Source organism: Sceloporus occidentalis, unplaced genomic scaffold (genome assembly GCF_023333645.1).
Source record: "Sceloporus occidentalis isolate IW3139 unplaced genomic scaffold, rSceOcc1.0.p SCAF_6, whole genome shotgun sequence".
Lineage (NCBI taxonomy): Eukaryota > Metazoa > Chordata > Lepidosauria > Squamata > Phrynosomatidae > Sceloporus > Sceloporus occidentalis.
The window spans coordinates 119,997,847-120,015,613 of NW_028316986.1; the positions used below are offsets into that span (position 1 = coordinate 119,997,847).

The window sequence follows — 17,767 nt, forward strand, 5'->3', positions numbered from 1 at the left end:
AAAATTTGTACTGGCATGAAATCTGGGGGAGGAATGGAAAGTGGGAAAGCACAGAAGACAAGTGTTTCTATGTTTTGACAGTCTTGCTACATATAGTATAAGGAGCAGTAGCTACCCCTCAATAGTTTTATTTTAAAATGGGTTTCTGCGTTCTATCATAGGTGCAATTTTATTGATTTCTGATAGCTACAGTAATTACAAATAATAAATGTAGTCCCCCCCAGTGGTTTGGGAGTTGTCTTCACTGTTTGAATAGCAGGTTCTTACAGTAAAACCATTGTTCAAAGATATTGCTACTTGTAGCAAACTAAAGTACAGGATCTCAGTGAAGTTTGAGAATGGTTTAAAATGTTCTCCCTTAGTGCCCCCTGCCCCATAGCTGAGGAATTAGAAACAACTTCCCAGCTCTTACTAATGTCACACCCCTTTTAGTTTCCAGCTAGATGGAGAGCCTTTTTTGGCAGGGATTAACAACCACAGTGCTGGGATGCATTGACCCCCTGTGGGAATGGTGAGTGCATGCTCTGTTTTTACCTGCCCAAACCATAGTATTCTAACATCCATCAGTTTCTGCTGAGGCCATTTTTGATTCAGCTACTTTTTCCAAACGCACAGTTAATGTTGAAAGTTCCTTTTGGGCCTGAGAAGGGAGAAAGGAGATGGAAAATGGCCCCCAAAGTCAAAAAAGAAAAAAAGAATGGCTAGTATTGTTCCCAAAGGCTTTGTGGGGCCCTTGAATTGAGAGGGGAGCACACACAACCAGGGCCCTGTGCTTGCCTGACTAGGGTTCATACACAGTTAAGAGTCCTATAGCACACATACAAAATGCTGGTTAACATTAATTTGCTTACATGAAGGCTATGGTTTTGCATCACTACCACCTTAGATCCACATGTAACAATTATGCCATGCAAATAGTGTTCCCTAAACCAGTGCTAGTCCCTGAGTCACTGATTGACAGTCCTTGGCAAGTTTCCAGAACAGTTAGAAGCCATTGTAGCCAATAAGCACAAATAAGGATGATTAAAAACGAATGGTGCAAAGAACAGTTTTTGCACCATATGTATTTCAGTCACCCAGTATGGTGCTGTTCCCTGGATCACTGGAAATATCCTTCCTGATCCATCACATCAAACAGCAGTGGCTTAGAGTAAGGGAGGGCAAGAATATCAGGTCCTGGGCCCAGTTGTGTCACAAGGGGTTCGGGTGTGTACTGTACCAGATGACGCCACTGCTCCTCAGACATCTGCCTTTTGGCAGAAAGGGGCTGTGATGTTCACCTGTGTCCCATTAAAATGCTGAAGAGATGGTGTGAGGGATGAGGTTCAGTGGGAGGAGAAAGGAGAGGTCACAGTTTTTTTTAAATTCAAAATTCACATTTTTAAAAAAATCTTTTAAAACGTCCAATTTTACCAAATTTTCACTTTAAGCACATGAAACTGTATATGTGTATGTATGGTATTGCAGTTTAAAAGTATAATTTTAATTGTGCTAGTTGTTTATGTTGCAACTATTGCCATTACATTCAGTGATCCATGGGAATTAGGATTTATGAGTAAGATTAGTAAGGATTCTGTATGGTGTGGTTTGGGAGGAGGTCAGTGTGGGGTGAGTTACTGCACCAGGTGATGCCAACCCTAGGGATGCCACTGCCTGGGCCCCTTTTCTACCCTGGGAGCCGCATGAAGATAGCCAGCATGGCAGTGTGGTTTAAGCATTGGGCTGTGACTGGAAACCAGGGTTTGAATCTCTTCTCAGCCATGAAAACACACTGGGAGAAAGGCAAAAGCAAACCTCTAAAGAAATCTTGCCAAGAAAGAGCCGTGATGGGGTTGCCTTAAAATCAGAAACAACCTGGAAGGACCATGACAACAGACATGAACTGCCAGAAAGCAAGAGGCTGGATATCCATGAGTATATATTGCATAACGTAGACTGCAGTCCCTTAACAAGGGTTCTGTAAACAGAGTAGTGTTGATATGGGAAGCCAATGTGGTGTAGTGGTTTGAGTGTTGGGTTGACTTTGGAGACAAGGGGTCAGTTCTCTCACAGCCATGAAATCCACTGGGCGACCTTGGGCAAGTCACACTCTCAGCCTGAGATGGAGTCAATGGCAAATCCCTTTGGAACAAATCTTGCCAAGAAACCCCTATGATAGGTTTACCATGGGTCGGAAACAACATAAGGCTTACAGCAGCAACAAACCACTAACCAAGATGCCAACTCTGCACATTCATCCAAGAAATGTCATCGCAAGAGACCTTCATGTGCTGCTCATCCTCCAATGTATCTGAGGAAGTAGACTGAAGTCTATGGAAGCTCATGCTGCCAATTTCAGTTAGTTGCAAAGGTATTACAAGAGCTCTGCGTACTGATTCTACAGACAAACATGACTCTTTGAATTATGCCATGCTATATCATCAAGGCTCTTCAGCACTCTACTTGGGCAAACAGGCCAGTCCCTGCGCCAGAGGATAAATCAGATGTTAGGAATGGGAATACACAAAAACCGGAGGCAGAACATTTCAGTCTCCCTGGGCATTCCACCTCAGACCCCAGAACAGCCGTCATTGAACAAAAGAACTACAAAGGAAGATTAGAAGGAAAAACAGCAGAATTGGAGTTCGCCCATAAACTACAGTTCCTCAGCAACGGCTTGAACAGGGACAATGGCTTCCTGACTCACTACACATTTTGACATTATCTGACCCCATCCTCGAGGGAGAGCCCTACACTCATCTATTCTCTCCACCTACAGGCTAGTTTCCAAAGCCAAACTGGGCTTGCCTCTTCATTTCCATACATACTGACCAGTTCACAATGTCTTTGTTCAATAACAACTGTAATTAAAACTGGACTTGCATCCTCACATACCAATGGCCTATATATGTTGGTCCCTGGCTTTACTATTCCGCCAAATGCATCTGAGGAAGTAGACTTTAGTCTATGAAAGCTCATGCTGCCAACTTCATTCTTTCAGTCTCAAAGGTACTACAAGATCTCTCTTAAGTACTGTTTCTGCAGACTAACACGGCTATATATCTTTGAATTAAAACAACAGTATATGATGTGAATGGTCCCCATTGCAAAGTTGAGAAAGCACAGCAGTTACGGAAAGTAGTAGCCAAATGGTGAGTGACTGATTACTGCAGAGCCCATCTGGTAGGGATGGCTTGTAGGCTCTCAAAAGGGCCAAAACACACTGCAGGAATAGTCTCATCTTGAGACCACTTTAGCTGCCCTGGCTCAGTGCTAGGGAATCCTGGGGAAGTACTTTTGAGCCTTCTTTATCAGAACAAAAAAGCAGCCCCTAGGATTCCCTAGCACTGATCCAGGACAGTTAAAGCAGCCTCAAAGTGGATTATTTCTGCCGTGTGTTTTGGCCGCAAAATCTACAGTAATCCCTGGCTGGCTGGGGGATCCCTCCGAAAGCAAAGCGCTTGAAGGACTGGTCCTACTCCCCACCGGTAGCTGTTATTCTGCCACAAGATGCCACCATTCTTCAGTACTATTAGTGTTGCCACAAAGCCTCTTTAGACTTGAAGGGCCGGCTGCTGCCTGACAGGAATGGTCAGAGCCTGGGTCTGTTGAAGGGAAGCCCTTCACCCCAGACACAGCAGGGCCTAGGCATTGGGTGCTGCCATTTCCAGTGCCTCGCTTAAGGCGGTGCCAGCCTACAAAATAGAGCAGTGGTCCCCAAACTGATCTTTGAGAGGATTTTGGACTTCAGCTCCCATGATCCCAGGCTATTGCCCAACATGGCTGAGGCTTCTGGGAGCTGGAGTCCAAAATGTCTAATAGGAAAGAGGGACTTCCGGGTACGTGAAGCTGGAGGATGGTCACGTGAAGGGGGTGTCACATGACGGTCGAAACCGGAAGTCAGAGGAGGGCCGAGTCCCTCTTAGCGTCTGGAAGGCGCTTGGAGGAGGAGGAGGAGGGGTCCGCGTTGCTGTCTCCTCGCAGGATGAAGTGGGCGCGCGCGGCCGGGGAGCGCCTGTTCCGTGGCGTGCGAGGGGCGGAGGCGCTGCGCGAGACCTGCCGGCAGTACCCTCTCTCCTGCTGCTTCCTCCTGGGGCTCAGCCTGGCCACCCTCCTCCTCAGCCGGTGAGAACTAGGCTTGTTTTACGAAGCAGGCGCCCTTCTGCTTTGGTCAGGCCCCACCTGGAATAATGCTGTGTCCAGCTCTGGGCCCCACAGTTCAAAAAGGGCATTGAGAAACTGGAGGCATGTGTCCAAAGGAGGGCGACTAAAATGGTGAAGGGTCTGGAAACCATGAAGCCCTATGAGGAACGACTCAGGGAGCTGGGGATGTTTAGGCTGGAGAAGAGAAGGCTAAGAGGTGATATGATAGCCCTGTTTAAATACTTAAAGGGATGTCATACTGAGGAGGGAGCAAGCTTGTTTTCTGCTGCTCCAGAGACTAGAACACGGAGCAATGGATGCAAGCTCCAGGAAAAGAGATTCCTGACAGAAAGGGCTGTTCGACAGTGGAACACACTTCCTCAGAGTGTAGTGGAGTCTCCCTCCTTGGAGGTCTTTAAGCAGAGGCTGGATGGCCATCTGTCACTGGGGATGCTTTGACAGAGTTCCTGCATGGCAGAAGGGGGTTGGACTGGATCAGGGCCCTTGGGTCTCTTCCAACTCTATGATTCTATTGTTTACTTAGTTTAAAAACCTTAGTATAGTTAATATAACGCTTTAATGTAATGTAGGGTTTTAGCCAACTTTCCCTTTAAATTATTGTGAGTCACTTTTGGCAGCTTGATGGGAGAAAGGCAGGGTGTAAATTTAAGGAAAAATAAAGTAAACTGTGTTACAGCCATCGCTGACAGGAATGACAACAAACTCCAACTCCCAGAATTCCATAGCCTTGAGCCAAGACACAGCTAAAGAGGTGCCAAACCAAGTTATTTCTCCAGTGTAGATGCAGCCCTTGTCGCTTTAAAGGCAGGGTGACCAGAGGTCCTCTTAACTGCAAAGGAGGACAAGGCATCCTAAAATGGAGGACATTAAAAAACAAAAAAATAGGGCATTTCACTGTAAAAGCTAAAAAAATACGCACATAGATACTAAACCCATGCTGGAGGGCATTTTGGCATTCCTCCTGGACAGAAGGCAGAAATGGAGGACATGTCCTGGAAAAGGAGGACACTTGGCTGCCCTGTGCCCCAAAGTTTGTGTTGGACAACTCTGGAGATGTGTCCAAAGCAAAAATAATACTTTACTAACACAACAAAAGTGGACAGTAACTTAATACATTTAAAATAAATTCTTCCCTCTCTCTGATGCTCTTCTAGCTGACCTTAGGCTGCATCAGCATTGCAGAATTAGTGCAGTTTGACAGTCCTTTAACTGCAATGGCTCCATTCTGTGGAATACGTTTTATTTATTTATTTAATTCCTACCCTGCCTTTCTCCCCGAAGGGACCCAAGGCTGCTCACGGTAACAATTCTAAAAACATAGTGCCATGAAAGAATTAAAACGACAGCAAAAAACAATATAAAATTACAAGCATTAAAACCACAATAAAACCACAGTACCCATCCCATATAAAATCCCTCCCATGTTTAGACATTAAAAGCCTGCCTGAACAGAGCCGCTTTTACCTGCTGACGAAAGACAAGCAAGGAGAGGGCCAGCCTTGCTTCTCATGGAAGGACATTCCAGAGGACAGGAGCAGCCACCGGGAAGGCTCTCTCTCGTGTCCTCATCGACTATGAAAGTGGAGGGACTGAGAGAAAGCCTTCCTTGGGAGATCTTAGGGTTCTAGCAGGTTTGTATGGGGAGATATGAAATCTCAAATAGTGTGGGCCTAAGCTGTGTAGAGCTTTATAAGTCATAACCAGCACTTTGAATTGTGCCTGGAAATGAACCAGTAGCCAGTGAAGCTGTTTCAGCAAGGGAGTTATGTGGTCCCTATAGCTGGCCCCAGTCAGCATTCAGGCAGCGGCATTTTGCACACACTGAAGTTTCTGAACAGTTTCCAAAGGCAGCCCCACGTAGAGTTCATTGCAGTAGTACAAACAGGATGTAATCAAGGCATGTGTCACTGTAGCCAGATCTGACGTCTCAAGGAACAGGTGGCACAGCTGACGCACAAGTTTTAACTGTGCAAATGCACTCCTGGCGACTGCTAAGACCTGGGCATCCAGGCTCAGAGTGGGGTCCAGATCCTGGGATTTGTAGTTTGTTGTGACACCAGAGCACGCTTGACAGAAAAGGCTAAATACGGATGTGAGAGCTGGACAGTGAAGAAAGCTGATAGAAAGAAAATGAACTCATTTGTGACATGGTGCTGAAGAAGACAAACCAAAAGACAGACAAAATAGCTCACTGAATAGCTAAGGTCTGAACTCTCAGTGGAGGCCAAGATGACTGACCTGAGACTGTCATACTTCAGCTACATCATGAGAAGACAGGACTCACTAGAAAAGACAATGATGATAGGAAAGGAGGAGGGAAACAAAAAGAGGAAGACCACATGCCAGATGATTAGACTTGATCAGAGAAGCCATGAGACTGAGCCTGCCGGACCTGAGCAGAGCAGTTGAAGATGGGGGCTTGGGATGTCTCATCCACAGGGTCACCACGAGTCAGTTGGCTCGAAGGCAGTTAACAACAACAATCTTACAAAACTGCAAATCCTAGAATCCCATACTATTGAGCTTTGGCAGTTAAAGCAGTGTCAAATTGCAGCTCAGGGTTTGATTCCCCACTTGGCCATGGAAGCCCTCCGGGTGACCATGGGCAGGTCACACATACTTAGCCCCAGGGAACCCTGTGATAGATTTGCCATAGAGTCACTGTAAACTGCAAGTGACTTGAAGGCAACCCACCACCAAGACAAGAGGGAAGTTCTGCAGGTGTTTCTTGTCACACAAATCTGCTGAAATTTCCTCTTCAACACAGCCATTAAAAAGACAATAGCCCTATCCAGTTTGCAAACTGACAATCCTATGGGGAGTGACTCTTTTGGTATGGGGTGGAGGTAGTCTTTTAACCTACCCCCAGCCAGGAAGCTGTTCATGTGTTGCAGGAAAAATTTAAAAAATAATGAAGTTTAGGAACACCTGAAAGTAATAAGTTTAATTGGGCATTATCTTTTGTAAAAAAGCAGCCCTTGATGTTGCAACTGATGAAGTGGGCAGGAGTTTCAGAAAGCTTATCCCAGATTCTGCTATTTAATTTTTACGGGCAAAAACATCCATATCTGCACAATTTCCCGGCCTAAATGCCCTAAAAGGCACCAGATCCTGTCTGATCTTGGAAGCTAAGCAGAGTTAGTATTTGAATGAGAGGTCACTAATGAATAGTGGGTGCTGCATTCAGAGGAAGGAACAGTCAACATAACCTCTTGAGTAACTTGAAAGCACACACAGAGACAACTGTATTCTACTGTTGCAGCAAAATCAGCAATAGAGTCGGGTTTTACTTTTTCTGTGTTTTTATGGATGATTAAAGCCTACAAAAATGAATGAATAGAGGGTTGTCTCTTTTGAATATCATTTCCCTCTCACTCTAATTATATCCTCCACCTACGCATCCTCCCATATAATTTGCCAGCTCAAGCAAGACAGGATGTATCTGTATAGCAGTAGAGTGGGTATGAAAGGGATGTCAGGAGGGGAATGCAAACATGGAGCAGTTATTCCAAAATCTATTCTGATAAAAAAAAAAAGGTAAGGTGCAAATTAATAAATAGCTCAGTTATTTTTAGGCTGCATCTACGTTGAAGTTTGACATTTCTTTAATTGCTTTGGCTGTATGCTCGGGGTTCTGGGATTTCTAGTTTTGTGAGCTATTTAGCTGCCTCTGTCACAGCTCTGGTGCCACAACAAACTACAGAACCCAGGATTGCATAGAATGGCACCATGACAATTAAAAACATTGTCAAACTGCATTAATTCTACAGTGTGGCAGTAGCCTCAGTTTCTATTTAAAAGCAGACCTTTTTAGTAAGCATTCCACAGCACCAGCAAAAGGAGAATAAATAACACTAATTGCACCACCTTGTTTTCTGTTTTTAGTGGGATAACTGTGGAACACAGCTTAAAATACAAAGGCACTTTTTGTCGCTGAGGCTGAATCTCTTGAAAATAATCGTATTTCAGCCTCAAGTACTAATTTCTGTTTGCATTAATTAGAAGGAATTACTCTATGCTTATTAGAGAGAGAGAGAGAGAGTGTGTGTGTGTGTGTACACACACACACACATCTATCTATCTATCTATCTGGGGTAGTTGTGTTGGCCATATAGCAAAGTACAATAACATCCATAATCCACAAAACAGATACATTTATTGGGCCAACCAACATTCATAAAATATATGTTGCAAGCCTTTGAAGCTCTACTGGCTTCTTCATGAGACCAAGGTGTTAAAAAGGGCAGAAAGAATTGACTATGTTAGTCTCAGGCCTACATTTTGTCAAGATGGTGTTGTTGTTGTTCTGAGTATGAGGGGAAATCTCTGCAGACTGGCTTCTCCTCTTTCTGGGCATGTTATATTTTGAAGTCCAGAAAATTTAAATTCTGTTATCAAAACAAAGAGGTACTTCCTATGAAATCCAGAATGTCTCAGTATTTTGTGAGGCCAGAAACAAATAGGACTAGGCAGGTATAAAAGAACTTTGTAAAATTGAGTTGTTTTGTCAGACTCTCTGCCTGAATCTACACTACAGAAATAATACAGTTTGAGACTGCTTTAACTGCCATGGCTCCATGCTACAGAATTCTGGGATTTGTAGTTTTTTGACAGATTTAGCCTTCTCTCACAGAGAACACTGATGCCACAATAAAGTACAAATCCCAGAATTCCATATCATGGAGCCATGGCAATTAAAGTGTTGTCAAACTGGATTATTTCTGCAGTGCAGATTTAGACTTAGCTGAGGTATATAATCTGGAAATTTAAAGTTGTGTAGCTGTTCAATGGGATATTGAGAAACCAGTTCCAGTGGTGAAACAAGGCACGTGGGGATAACTGTCCTTGCCTACTTTCTGTGATAGTAGCCATGGCAGGGAGTGAGGGGGTCTAATCATCTGTGGCTGGCTGCACAAATAGCTTCCAAGAGTCACAGGTAGTCCAATCTTAGTCTGTAGTTGGAAAGGAACAAAACTCCATTTTAAACTCCTTACTGAAAACACTTGCACTCAGTGGGCACTCATTTTGTATTCTCCAGATCAGTGGACACTTTTTGGTTCTTCAGACATGGTTGGGTTGTAGCTCCCATGAATCCTAGCTGTTGTAAACAGTGGTGACGAATATCAACAGATATGTCTGTGTGTCTGTCTATCTATTTGGGCTACAGATATATCGGCTAAAGATATACAGTCGGCCCTTGGAACTCGCAGGAGATTCGTGCCGCCCCCACTCCCCATGAGTTCCAAAATGCAGGCATATTCAAGCCCCATAGGCTTGAGTGGGGCACATGCATGCGGGGCACGTGCCACTAGCACGCACCCCATTCACATTAATAGCAGTCGCTCTTCCGTGGCTTTCCAAGTCTGTGGATCTCAAATCTGCAGACTTGGAGGGGTGACTGTATATCTGTAGCTCAAATTACACTGGGTTCATTGATGGCAGGGGTTGTACTGGGAGACAGGAGTTGTCTCCCAGATATTGATATTCCTCACAACTGTTTACAACAGCTAGGGTTCATGGGAGTCACAACCCAACAATGTCTCAAGATAGATAGGAGGGCATACGAAGTATCGCAGAATTCTGGAATTGTGAGGTAAAGCGAGGGGGAAACTTCCTTGTACTGTAGTCTACTCAATATATACTAGCACTTTTAGTGGAATCAAAAGGTATTCTCCCAATGATACAACTTTTTTGGCAGCCAAACACTGAAGGGGAAAGAAAAATGGAAGGAAATCTTGTGTCAGCAGATCTCCTGTCATGCATCATTCGATTTCACTCTTGCTTTTACCTAGTTTCTACTCTTGTTTCTATTACCATTAAGGTTATCTCTTCAGCACTAGTTATCTTGTTTCTATTACCATTAAGGTTATCTCTTCAGCACTGAATAAGAAATGCTCTTTCTGTTAAAAGGATAGCAAGGGGTCACATACAGATGATCAACAAACAATTTACCATTCTCACCTGCTTCAATTATGCTTTAACTTTAATGTAATAAATATTATTGTATGGAAGATGAATTTCATATATGATGTTCTTCATAGTAGTGTAAATTTTACAAGAGAGCCAGTGTGGTGCTGTAGTGCAATGACAAACCTCCTCTGAACAACACTTGCTAAGAAAACTCCATGGCCTTAGGATCACCATAGGTCAGAAACAAGTTGAACCCACACAACAACAACTAATTTTATACATAGTGGTATGCATAGTGTTGGCTAGAATGTAATACTCTACATTTTGTTGTGAGTTGTAATTTTCTCTTTATTTTTTTTTTTTAGATACCTTCATGTTTTAATGATCTTCTGGTCATTTGTGGCGGGAGTTGTCACATTCTATTGTTCCTTAGGTCCAGATTCCCTCTTACCAAATATTCTGTTTACAATAAAGCATAAAACCAAGGTAATGTATAACTTCATTGATATGCTTTGATATGTTATTGAACATCAATTAGCTAAATGTTTGTATTTATGATGAACATGCTGTAAGATTTATTTTAGTTTTCAACAAAAATGTCAGCTGGTTAATCAGCAAGAACTGTTTTTAGTTGCTGATGTTTCAAGTTAAAAGTATCCATGACTTTTAAAAAGAAGGAATATTGGGTAAAATAAATGTTTGTGTAAGTACATTTCTGGTGATGCAGTGAGATCTCTATCTCCCCCACCACACACTGTTCTGGCAGGTTCACTAAACTTGCATGATTGTGAGGGGTAAGTGTCTCATGTCAATCATGCTTGTGGTTCTCTTCCAGAACATGGCCACATAGCCTGAAAAACCTACAAAAATCATACTTGTTATCCCTGTAGATGGACACTGTTAGGTTACTATGAAGTGACCTTTGGAATAACTAATAGGTTTTATTTAATTACTGTATCTGCCAGTTAGCTAGTGTTAAAAGAAAGAAGGAAGTGTGAAGGGAGCAGGCAACTAGTCAACTAAGGCGCGTTACAGACCGCCAAATTGCGGCGGTCTGCTGCTGGCGCCGCTTGCAGTGTCTGGGAGCCGCAGCTTCTAAACCGCGGGACTCCCGGATGCTGCGAGGAAGGAGTGCGGAAATCATGCTCCTTCCTGGGCCCCGGAAGTGGCGCCACAAAGTGCAAGACGCGCTTTCACGGCGTCACTTCCGCCGCGACACGTCTGGACGCTAGGCGTCCAAGACGTCAAAATGGCGGCAGCCATGTGGAACGGCCGCCGCCATTTGTTACAGAGTCCTTTTTTTAAACTGCGACGTCCTAAGGACATCCCAAATGGCGGTCTGTAACCCGCCTAAGTTCTTTGATAGCCTTTTGTTGTGTCTATCTGTATTCAGTCTCCGTTGAAAAATGTCTGCATAGGTGCCAAGCTCTTCTGGGCTCATTTTAAAAATCAGATCCCAGCTCAGTTGAGGAAAAGCACTAAGTGATGGTCAATTTCTAGCATTTTTACGTATGTGGTTCTTTTGTACTTTACTCACTTGCTATTTTATATCTGATGGGGATTGATGAAAGAGGGGTTTTGTCACAGAGGGCTTTCTGTTTTAAGAACTGTATAAGCTATCAAGCACAACTAGGTTATTAAAGGCAGATTTCATATTAATCTTGTTAGCTGTGCGTATGCTGAGGCCCTTTTCACCTTTCTTACCTTTACCCTTTTCACCTTTCTGCTTTGGAATAAATTAATATGTAATCAATTATCTCTAAGCATTTTCCCATGTAGTAGTGGAATATAATTTTGGATGAAGGAAGGAATAGGCAAAAGCAGAATACGTTTATAAGAGAAAGACCAATTTCTAAAAATTTGAGATGTGTTGCAGTGTGTAGATTTGTTGAACTTGCTGTGTCTCAAGAGTGGTGGAATAAATAAATCTATTTGGCCTCTTCGGGGACACTATGCCTTTATTTCAATGCAACATTTATTATTTATTTTAATTGTAATTTTTATTTATATGGTGAGTGATTCAAATACAGTGCGCCCGTGTTATACGCGGGTGCGCTATACGCAGACTTGAGTGTACGCACTCAAGCTGCGGGGAGCGCACGGGGCGCAAGGGGCAGTGCATCCCATTCAAATGAATGGGGTGTGCGCCCGTGGCGCCCCGCACTCTTCCATGCTGCCGCATTCATGAGCCGCATTCAAATGAATGGGCTCAAGCATACACGGAGTTAGCCTTACGTGGCGGGGTGGTGGTCCAGAACGGATCCCCCACATAAGGCAAGGGTCCACTGTAGTTGTATTCTGCCCTATATCAAAACATCCCAGGATGTGGTATAGACAGCAAGTTAATATTGAACAATTTAAAACCGTATAAAACATTCTGAAATAATCTTAGTAGCCCTGTTTCATCATTTTTATTGCATACAATTAAAATGGCTAATGCAGAACTGTTTTCCTAGTATTCTATAGAATGGAATTTTTCTTTGTTGGTGTTGTTTTAGCAATTAGAACTGCAAGAACCATATTCCCAAGGATTCAGCTGTGATGTATGTGGTAACATCAAGTGTAATAGGCATAGGTAAGTTGAATATTCATCATTTTAATCATACTTGTATACCTTGGGTAAAAATTAATAGAACACAACTTAGCAGTCTTTTTGCTGTTTAATAGGCTTGCATTACGGCTAGAAAATTATCAGCCATGGCGAGACCTGAACGTTCCTTCTAAAGTTGATGCTTCTCTCTCAGAGGTAACATTCCCCAGAACAGAAATCTCATAATATTTCTTCTAAAGCATTGTACTCAGATCACTTTGAGTACCAGAAATTTGTAATTAACATTCTTTTATGGATTATCGAAATACAGGCATTTCTAAAAACCGAGCATTTCTATCATATTTTATCAAAGAATTGTCCATCTCAGCTTCTTTCACTCACTCTCTTTTACAGTGTTCAGTATTTTTAGAGTGATTATGTCAGCTGGATAGGCAGTTGTTTCCAATTGCTGCTAGTCACACTATAGAAATTAAATGGGTCGGTGGGCTTCGTGTGAAGAGAACGTACTCTGCTATACTTTAACCACCTCTTTATCTACATTTTAGCACATGGAAGCAGAATGTTGCAAAACTTCCTCACATTGCTTTTTAAATGTCTGGGTTTGTGCTTGTGGCTATACCAGTGATATGCAGTGTTCACAATGTACATATGCTACTCATTGCTTCCTCTGGGAATATGCTATCTCTGTAGTTTATTATAGATGTGCAACTTGAATTATTCAGGTTGGACTGAGCAGGAGCTTTCTTCTTTCCTAGATGCCAGGTGTGTAGGGAACTCCAAATTTCTGTTGTGATAGTCTCTTCTTTTGTTGTCTTTACCATGGAAGAGACCAACCACATTACCAAACTAACTCGTATAGTGCTGCTATTCCACTTTTACTGCTCTGGCTGCCTTCTGTTGCATTCTGAGGTTTGTAGTTCAATGATTCCTAAGACCTCTCTGGCTGAGAATTCCAAATGCCCCTCCTTAACCTGCAAATCCCAGAATGCAACAGGAGGCAGCCAGAGCAATGCCATAAGAATATACGGCAGTAATCTAGCAATGTGCAAAAATTGGGGAGCAGAAGATTGGGGAGCAGGGCTATTGTTCTGGAAGTTATAGCTGAAGAAAGTAATATTGTTCTTCATGTCTTCTGAACTCAGTTAGGTTTTAAAAAGCTGACCTTGAGATATACATGCCAAGTATGATTACTGTTGCTCTCTTGCTGGACATACTGTAATCTATTATTGAATGTTTTATCTGATTGACTGCAGGTGTTTGAGCTGTTGCTGGATAACTTTGTTTATCCTTGGTACAGGTAAGATTTTCTTTGTTGCATTTCCACAAAATACAATACTTTTGTCTGCGACAGTAATTTAAATCCAGCTGCTAGTCCCAGCTAAAATAAATCCATTGCATCACTTGCAAAATGGTGAGTCACAGCTCCTGGAAATTGATTCCTTGAGTCTACTCTAGCATTTGGAATTTGGTTGATAGCTTTTAATCTTGTTTTAATGCAGGAATAGTAATTGTCAGCCCGTGGACAAGATGAAAACCTTTGAGAAGTCCAGGGCAACCCTTGCAGCTCAAACTGACCTCCCCCCCAAAAAAAACCCTGGCACTCCTCCACTTTCCTTGGTCACCCCTCTCCTCACATGTTTAAATGATCCAGATCCCTTTTGTGGGTCTGTTACATGCTGTTTTAGAGGGATCTCCCTGTAACAGCCAGCCATGACACAAAAGGCGAGAAGTAGCACATCATCACTTCTAGTTGCCCACAGTGGCCTCTGCAGTGATGTCCTCTAGAACTCTAGAGGAGCTGAAGATGGAGTAGTGCAGCCCTCTACAGTCTGGGCCATGTCGACATTGCTTTAATGGTTATTTGGGTCTTACATTAATGTGTGTATATTTTCTGCTCATCTCTTTTATGACCTGTGCCACAGTAGTTTAGAGTTCTTATAGTTCATGATTTAAACTATTGTCTGTGTAACATCATCTGATTTTGTTTTGAAGGTTGTCTTTAGCATCGTTTTCATTTGATTAAGTTTGTGACCCCTTCCCCCCCCCCCCCCCCAGTGTGTGATTGTGTGATCTCCTGGGTTGAGCCAGTGGCTCACACAAGCCCAACATAGTTCTGGTATATCTGAGTGTGGTCCGCTCTTGCACAGATAAGCAACACATAGCATAGTAAAGGATGACATGAGTAAACACCTGCAAAAACCTAACATAAGGAATAAGAGGGAAAGAGTAGGAGGGTTCATAGCAAGGATGCAGTTGTGTTTGAGTGTAGATTGGAATGTTCTGAAAAAGGATGTGATTTAGTTGGGTTTTGTTCAGAAAAAAAATCAGAAAATAGCTGTGGTAGTCTGTGTTTAGTCTTGTATCTTAAATTTATTTCCTCTAAAAACGTAGCACTTGATTTGGACCAGGTTTAGCCTAGTCTTATGCCTGGTGTGCTGCAGTGAGATTTCAACTTGGACAATGATTTAAATGTACATTATCCCCACCTTTGATCTACAGTGCACACTCTACAACAGCGGTTCTCAATTTTTGGTCCTTTAGATGTTTTAAATTTCAGTTCCCATAGGTCCCAGCCAGCATAGCTAGTAGTCATGAAATCTGGGAACTGAAGTCTGAATCATCTAGAGCAGGGGTGGGCAACCTTTTTGAGCCAGGGGCCGGGTTCCTGTCCCTCGGACAACTGGGGGGCCGAAGCAAAAAAATAAATAATTTAATAATTTTTTAAAAAATTAATTAAATAAATAAATAATAGAAAATAGAGTTATTCTAGCCCAGTGATGGCGAACCTTTTTGAAGCTGAGTGCCCAAACTCAAAGGTGTCTCTTCACTGGGTGGCACTGGGTGCCAGGGGCGGGACTTCCTCCCTCTGGGGGTGGGACCTCCTCCCTCTGGGGGGCGGGACTTCCTCTCTCTGGGGGCAAGGCTTCTGGGGAGGGGCATCTGCCCTCTGGGGAGCAGGACCTCTGCCTTCTGGGGTGGGACTTCCAGGTAAAAACCCAAGGCACACTCTCTCAGCCTCAGACTAGCAATAATAAATCCCCCTGATGAAATTTGCCAGGAAAACCACATAATATTTTCTGCTTAGGGTCACCATAAGTTGGAAGCAACTTGTAGGCACCACACACACAAGTCACACTCTCTCAGCCTTCAGCAAACCCAAACCTCATGTGAAGAAAATCAGGGTTGCCCTAAGTTGGGAAAGATGTGAAAGCACACAAAAATAGAGGCAAGTCACACTCTCTCAGCCTCAGAGGATGCCATAGCAAAAAGGGAAAAAATACTTATAAAGCCTTGTCAAGAAAACCCTTAGGTCCCAGTAAGTCAGAAACAACCACAATCCTGCTCAAAATCGGGCATCTTTTGGACAGCCTCCTGGACAGAAAAGCCACATATAAACCAAATAAAATAAATAAAATACAAATAAATCAATAAATTCCTGTTGGTTATTCCCAGCTAAGGAAAAAAAAACACATTCAATTGCTGAATGAATAATGAATGAACAAGTAGGATTCCATCAGTTCAGTGGCTCTAATGTAGGCTGCAACTAAACTGTAGAAGTAACGTTGTTTGAGACCACCTTAACTGCCATGGCTCCATCCTACAGAATCCTGGGATTAGTAGTTCTATGAGGCACCAGCACTCTTTTGCAGAGAAGACCAAAGTAAAACTACAAATCCCAGGACTCCATAGGATGGAACTACAGCACTTAAAAATTGGTGTCACACTGGATTAGTTCTACAATGTAGAATAGAGGATGATAAAAAGGAACCAACATAGTGGTTTGACCATCGGACAACTTTGTAGACTGGGGTTCTCATCCCAGCTTGGTCATGGAAACCCACTGGCTCACACTCTCTCAGCCTCAAGGGATGGTAAGGGCAAACCTCCTCTAAAGAAAATGGCCAAAAAACCCCCACTATAGGGTTGCCACATAGGTCAGAAAGGACTTGAAGGCACACAACTACATAACAACAACAACCCTACAGCTCCCCCTTGGACGTAGTGGGGCACAGTCTGCCCCAATATATATATATATATATATATATATATATATACACACATACACACACATATATATATACACACCCACACAAAAATACATACATACACACACATACACATATGTATACCCAGCCACTATTTACACACACACATTTATACCCACCCACACTTATACACCCACACATCTCTTTATATATAACTCTCTGCAAGGAAACTCCATGAAACCCACTGGGAGAACTTGGGAAAATCACACTCTCTCAGCCTCAGAGGGAGACACTGGCAAACCTCCTTTGGACAAACTCACCAAAAAACTTTGTGCCAGGGTTGGAAATAGACTGAAAGTGTACAGCAGCAGCAGCAGCAGCAGCAACAACAACCTCCTCACCACCAACAGAGAGCTGGAGGGGGAGGAGAGTGGAGGCACACAACTACATAACAACAACAACCCTTTACAGCTCCCCCTTAGACTTTGTGTGCAGAGTCTGTCTCATATATACATACATACACACATACACACCTACTCACTCATATATACACTCTCACATTCATGCCCACCCACACATATATACACAGAAAAACACATGCATACATCCACACCCACATTTATGTGTGGGATATGTGTGTGTGTGTATCCCACACATACACATATATACACCAACACATCTATTTATATATAATACACACACTCTCACACACACATGCACACCCACCCACAGATATATACATATAGATATAAACTGGAAACGACTTGCAGGCATACAACAACAAGCATTTTAAAAGCACAGAAGATACTGAGAGGCAGCATGGTTCAGTGGTTTGAGTTGTGTGCTTGGAGACCAGAGTTTGAAGCCCTGCTCATCCATGGAAACCCACTTGGTGCTCTTGGGCAAGCCACACTCTCTCAGCCTCAGGAGGAATCATGATAAACCTACTCTGAAAAACTTTGCCAAGGAACCTCCATGATAGGTTCACCTTAGAGATGCCATTGTCCGAAACGACTTGAAGGCACATGACAACAACAACCCTCTCTGCCCTCGAAAGTTTGAATCTCCACTGGGTTCCCTCTTGGGAAAATCACACTCTCTCGGCCTCAGGAGAAGACAGTGGCAAAGGCAAAAAAAAAAAATCCCCTCTGAGGCCCAAAACATAAAGCAGAAATAA

General features: G+C 43.1%; 1 protein-coding gene across 4 annotated transcripts in view; it reads left to right on the forward strand.

Moving 5' to 3' along the window:
- The first annotated feature begins 3,875 nt into the window (after positions 1 to 3,875).
- The window catches only part of LOC149311329 (sorting nexin-14-like), a 61,197-nt gene continuing 47,305 nt past the window's right edge, over positions 3,876 to 17,767 (forward strand). For 3 of the 4 annotated variants that reach the window (XM_089530817.1, XM_089530815.1, XM_089530818.1), the window contains exons 1-5: positions 3,876 to 4,104; positions 10,419 to 10,539; positions 12,552 to 12,628; positions 12,721 to 12,799; positions 13,858 to 13,901. In XM_089530817.1, coding sequence (XP_089386943.1) covers positions 3,965 to 4,104; positions 10,419 to 10,539; positions 12,552 to 12,628; positions 12,721 to 12,799; positions 13,858 to 13,901 — 461 coding nt within the window. In that variant the 5' untranslated portion in view covers positions 3,876 to 3,964. The remainder of the gene's footprint in view (positions 4,105 to 10,418; positions 10,540 to 12,551; positions 12,629 to 12,720; positions 12,800 to 13,857; positions 13,902 to 17,767) is intronic. The other variant, XM_089530816.1, reaches the window with a different exon arrangement.